The 4,849-nt window shown below is 39.8% G+C and overlaps 1 protein-coding gene across 2 annotated transcripts; it reads left to right on the top strand.

The window, feature by feature from the left end:
• The first annotated feature begins 796 nt into the window (after positions 1–796).
• LOC125224407 (putative UDP-glucuronate:xylan alpha-glucuronosyltransferase 3) lies at positions 797–4,490 on the top strand. 2 transcript variants are annotated; one of them, XM_048127802.1, is made up of 4 exons: positions 797–1,099; positions 2,229–2,438; positions 2,569–3,194; positions 3,288–4,490. In XM_048127802.1, the coding sequence occupies exons 1-4, from the start codon at positions 1,038–1,040 to the stop codon at positions 4,316–4,318; spliced, it is 1,929 nt and encodes a 642-aa protein (XP_047983759.1). In that variant the 5' UTR covers positions 797–1,037; the 3' UTR covers positions 4,319–4,490. The 2 variants fall into 2 exon arrangements, with proteins under 2 accessions (XP_047983759.1, XP_047983760.1); XM_048127803.1 differs by lacking the exon at positions 797–1,099 and adding an exon at positions 1,179–2,085.
• Positions 4,491–4,849: the final 359 nt, after the last annotated feature.

Genomic DNA, 4,849 nt, shown 5'->3' with positions numbered 1-4,849 from the left:
TTGGGTTTTGGAGTAAAGACAAAATTGTCTATATGTTTCAAAAGTCCCTAATTTTAATTTCAACCGTTAATGTGTCATTGTGGGTGGTTTATTAATAAAGAGTCTGGTTTAAGGGGTGCTTTCAAACTACTCCTAGTAATTAAGGACAAATCCAACAAGTTAATGGCAATTCTGATGACCTATTATTATCCATTGTTAGAGCTTAGTTTGTTTGACTTTTAAAATCTAGTTTATGAGATTGGCATGCTTACTTAGTCTATGTATAAGAAATTTGTTTATATATTATACAGTTGAATTTTGATGAATAAAACACTTATAGAGTTTGTAAATTTTACTCCACTTCCATACTCAATTTGTGAGTAGGCAAGTTGATTTAAAAAAACTAAAATTGTGGCCTGTAATGGTATAATTAAATTGATATAAACTGAAGTTGTAGTTTATGATAAGAGTCGATGATTGATTCGGTCTAACAACTCAATATAATAAAATTAATCATTAGCAATCGTTCGTTTTGGTGACAATGACACCGAAAGTTAGCCCTTAATTAAAATAGCAACAAAAATGAATTCACCTACTACTACTAAACTTTCTCCAAAAAGAGATTATAATCTGCATATAGTTGATCACATTTAAAATACTCAGCAGTATTAGCTTGAAACACAAACATAAAAACTTATCACTAATTTAATTTCCATTAATTCCCTAATCTGTTTCCCTTTCAATCATATTAGTACTAATAAAGATAAAACGAGATAAAAAATTCCATGACCTTAATTTGACTTCACTTTCTATTAAACAAGTTTCTCCCTCTGACATCAAATTCTCATTGTTTGGCATTTTGTTTCTCTCTCTCTCTAGATCCTGGTTTCCTAAAATTGGAAGCTATGCGCCATTTTCTATGAATCCACAACCTTGGAATTCCAAAAGCATCTTTTTTTAATCCTCCCGCACTTGGATTTGTTGTTATTTGAACAAAACAAAGCAGTATTTCTGTTTTTTTCTTGAGATGAGTTGCAGCCTTTCCTGAAAAAAGTACTATGAGTATGAGAGGAACCTCGCCTACTTCGCTAGAGTCCAGGCATAGGCTCTCTTTCAATAAGTAAGGCTCAATTTATGCTCAATTTTTTCTACATTCTGACCGCTACTTGCGTTTCTTCGACAGTTTATGCTCAGTTTTTTAATCGATTTCGTCTTGGCGTTGTTGATGATTTTGGTTATGTAGATATGTCGATTTCGCATTTACATCTTGTTTTCTTTGGGTTTAATTGCTGCTTTTCTGCACTTCATTCCGAGATGTTTGCTTTTAGTTGTGAGTGGAATTAGATCGTCGGTTTAAGGATTTTTTGATATTATGTTATTTAAATGAGCAGAGGCAATGGCGGTGGCCAGTGGTGGCTGAGATTGTCGGTGTGAATATAATTGTGGGGTTTTGAAGCTAATGAGCTATTTTTTATGGATTTTGATGATTGGTTGGTGAAAAGTAGTTCAGAGCTTGGAGGGTTGGAGATTTCTGGTTCCTAAGTTTTCTTGTTTGAGACTATAAAAGGTTATCCTGGTTTAGGTGCAGTTTAGGTGTTGAACTTTTCAATGTGCTGTTCTTGACAATAGTTTATTGAGGATTTTGTTGTATGCCTTGTTAGGTGCATTTTACAAGTTATTAGTAACATTGGTGGAACTTACTTTTCATTGTTGACTATTACCAATCATTTAGATGAGTAGAAGTGATGTTGGTGGTTCATAATTTTGTTAAATATTTGGTCACTAAGCTGGCTACTTTCCTACTAGATGAGGTGGTTGAAGATTAGTGGACTGCCACACTGTCTCATTTGAAAGATTTGGGTTTGGGGGTTGGAGAGATTATGATGTTTTATGGTCAGGGATAAGAACATCCGGACTTAAAATAAATTCATTGATCTGTCGACTCAACAGATTTTGTTACAGCTTCTTTTAGGTTCATAGGTTTTGTTTTAAAGCTCCAACTCATTTGACTGTTGTTCGTACGTAGAAATCCTTCGTCTCTAGCTGTAATTGAATCACATGTGTTTGCTGGGATTCAATGACGATGCAAAGATACACTGATGATCAGTATGTCACCTTAGATATCCATTGTGCTCTAAGATGGCTTGATACTTTCAACTCCACCCCTTTTGAATGTGTTTCTAGTTCTATATCTGATCTACCTTCTAGTTCTATATCTGATCTACCCTTGTTGCTGTGGTTTTTTTCAGTGAGGATACAAGCAAAAGAAGGTTTCTTAGAAGTAGAGTATTTAAAGATGGGGAACGATCCCTTTATCGATCCAGTATGGACAGGATATCGAGCTTCAAGTTCTCCACCTTGAAGGCTGTGATGGTCATCATCATAATTGGAGCATTTTTCACAATTCTACGTTCTCCGTCAATTCATGATTCAGATCACATGTCTCGTTCTCGATATAGGTATCATATCCTGTTTACTCATCATTCCTTAAATCGTGTTATTATCTGGAACAGTGGTAACGGCTGGATGAATTTTCTTTCTGCTTTTCTAACTGTAGTCAAACTCTTTCATTGTGATGCTTTATTGAAGGTCAAATTTGGCTGATAGATTTGGCATAGATCAAAGTTACACATCACATTTAAATATCGACTGGGATGAAGCATCGGCAGCAATGGAGAGACTGACCGACAGGGACGAGTATAAGGGAGTAGGATTGCTGAATTTCAACGAGGAAGAAATTAGTCAGTGGAAGCAGTTGCTACCGGATGCAGAGCATATCGTGCTTTTCACAGATTATGCCTCTCCCAATGTTACTTGGGAAACATTATATCCAGAATGGCTAGATGAGGAAGAAGAGTTCGATGTTCCCACTTGTCCTTCTTTACCCAGAATTCACTACCCGGGCAAACCACGGTTGGATCTTATTGTGGTGAAGCTTCCGTGTGATAAATCCAAGCAAAACTGGGCAAGGGACATAGCTCGTTTCCACTTACAACTTGAAGCTGCAAGGGTTGCTGCAATGGCCAAGGGGTATCATCCTGTGCATGTTATTCTTATCACCGAGTGTTTCCCGACCCCTAATCTGTTTACTTGCAAAGAGCTGATTGTAAGGGAAGGAAACATATGGCTGTATAAGCCCAATTTGAATAAACTGAGAGAAAAGCTCAACCTTCCAGTCGGGTCATGCGAACTTGCAATTCCTCTTACGAGCGAAGGTTAGTTCAAATGTTGTAGTGTCGTATGTAACTCATTTGAGCATGTGTGTTTGTAGCAGCATGTTCTTGAGCTTATAACTTGTATATGTGCAGAAAATTGGAACTCGGGTAATGCAAGGCGAGAAGCATATGCAACTATTCTGCACTCAGCTCACGTCTACGTCTGTGGGGCGATTGCTGCTGCTCAGAGCATCCGTATGGCAGGTTCGACTCGTGATCTTGTGATACTTGTCGATGAAAGTATAAGCGACTACGACAGGGGCGGCCTTGAGGAGGCTGGGTGGAAAATCCATACGATTCAAAGAATAAGAAATCCAAAGGCAGAACGAGATGCCTACAACGAATGGAACTACAGCAAGTTTCGTCTTTGGCAGTTGACAGATTACGACAAGATTATATTCATAGATGCTGATCTGTTAATTCTGAGAAACATCGACTTCCTCTTCAAGATGCCAGAGATAACAGCCACAGGAAACAACGCGACCCTCTTCAACTCAGGGGTGATGGTTATTGAGCCATCAAACTGCACGTTTGAGCTGCTGATGGACCACATCAACGAGATTGAGTCGTACAACGGTGGAGACCAGGGGTATTTGAATGAGATCTTCCCATGGTGGCATCGGATCCCTAAACACATGAATTTCTTGAAACACTTTTGGATTGGTGACGAGCCAGAGAGGAAAGAGATGAAGACGCGTCTGTTTGGTGCTGATCCGCCAGTGCTATACGTGCTTCACTATTTGGGGATGAAACCATGGCTGTGTTTCAGGGACTATGACTGCAACTGGAACGTGGACATATTGCAGGAATTTGCAAGCGACGTGGCGCACAGGACATGGTGGAAGGTCCATGATGCAATGCCGGAGAAGTTACAGAAGTACTGCTTGCTTCGATCGAAGCAGAAGGCAGCGTTGGAGTGGGATCGCAGGCAGGCTGAGAAAGGTAACTACAGCGACGGGCACTGGCAAATTAAGATACAGGATCCGCGGCTGACGACCTGCTTCGAAGATTTCTGCTTCTGGGAAAGCATGTTGTGGCATTGGGGGGACAAGAACTGGACGGACAACTCCACGGCGACTCTGCCCCCGCCGCCACCATCTTCTGCTCAAACAGCTTCTTTATAATCTTTGGCTTATTTTTTCATTTTTTCACTTCTTTTTTCCTTTTACACCTTGAATTCTTTTTCTGTATGTCGTCTGGCCTGGCAGAAAATCCGACGGTTTATACTAGTAGCATGCATATAACACAATACTGCTTCTCATCACTATTTTACAAATTAATACTCCATCCATTTTATTGTTTTATGAGAAAGAGAGAATAAAAAAGAAAGCGGAAAAAGAGAGAGGATGTTTCTATACATAAAAATGTGTCATTTAGAGCATCGGCGGATCTGGGGCGCGGGTCGGCCGACCCCACCAATCCCTCCGAAGTGCCGCCCAGTGCTTCTTTCATTGGCCCTTCGACCCCGCGACGCATGTGCCTCTGACCCTGTTCCAAGTAGGGGGAGCTAACAATGAGTGAAATGAGAAATTGAGGCGACGGAAATGAAGAGAGGGATATAAAAACCGTTCATTTTTTGCTTTGAAGAAGAAAAAAGGGATGGTGGGGGAGGAGAGAAAATCGAACCCAATTCGAGAATTCAAACATTACTTTAG

Source organism: Salvia hispanica, chromosome 4 (genome assembly GCF_023119035.1).
Source record: "Salvia hispanica cultivar TCC Black 2014 chromosome 4, UniMelb_Shisp_WGS_1.0, whole genome shotgun sequence".
NCBI classification, from domain to species: domain Eukaryota; kingdom Viridiplantae; phylum Streptophyta; class Magnoliopsida; order Lamiales; family Lamiaceae; genus Salvia; species Salvia hispanica.
Note: the sequence above shows the minus strand (reverse complement) of the source record. Positions and strands in the feature narration are given on the sequence as shown.

Bases quoted from the DNA above. Each gene is read 5' to 3' on its own strand.
- LOC125224407 (XM_048127802.1), top strand. From the start codon at position 1,038: ATGAGTATGAGAGGAACCTCGCCTACTTCGCTAGAGTCCAGGCATAGG. The intron at 1,100-2,228 runs GTAAGGCTCAAT...GGTTTTTTTCAG, and splicing joins CATAGGCTCTCTTTCAATAA to TGAGGATACAAGCAAAAGAA. The intron at 2,439-2,568 runs GTATCATATCCT...GCTTTATTGAAG, and splicing joins ATGTCTCGTTCTCGATATAG to GTCAAATTTGGCTGATAGAT.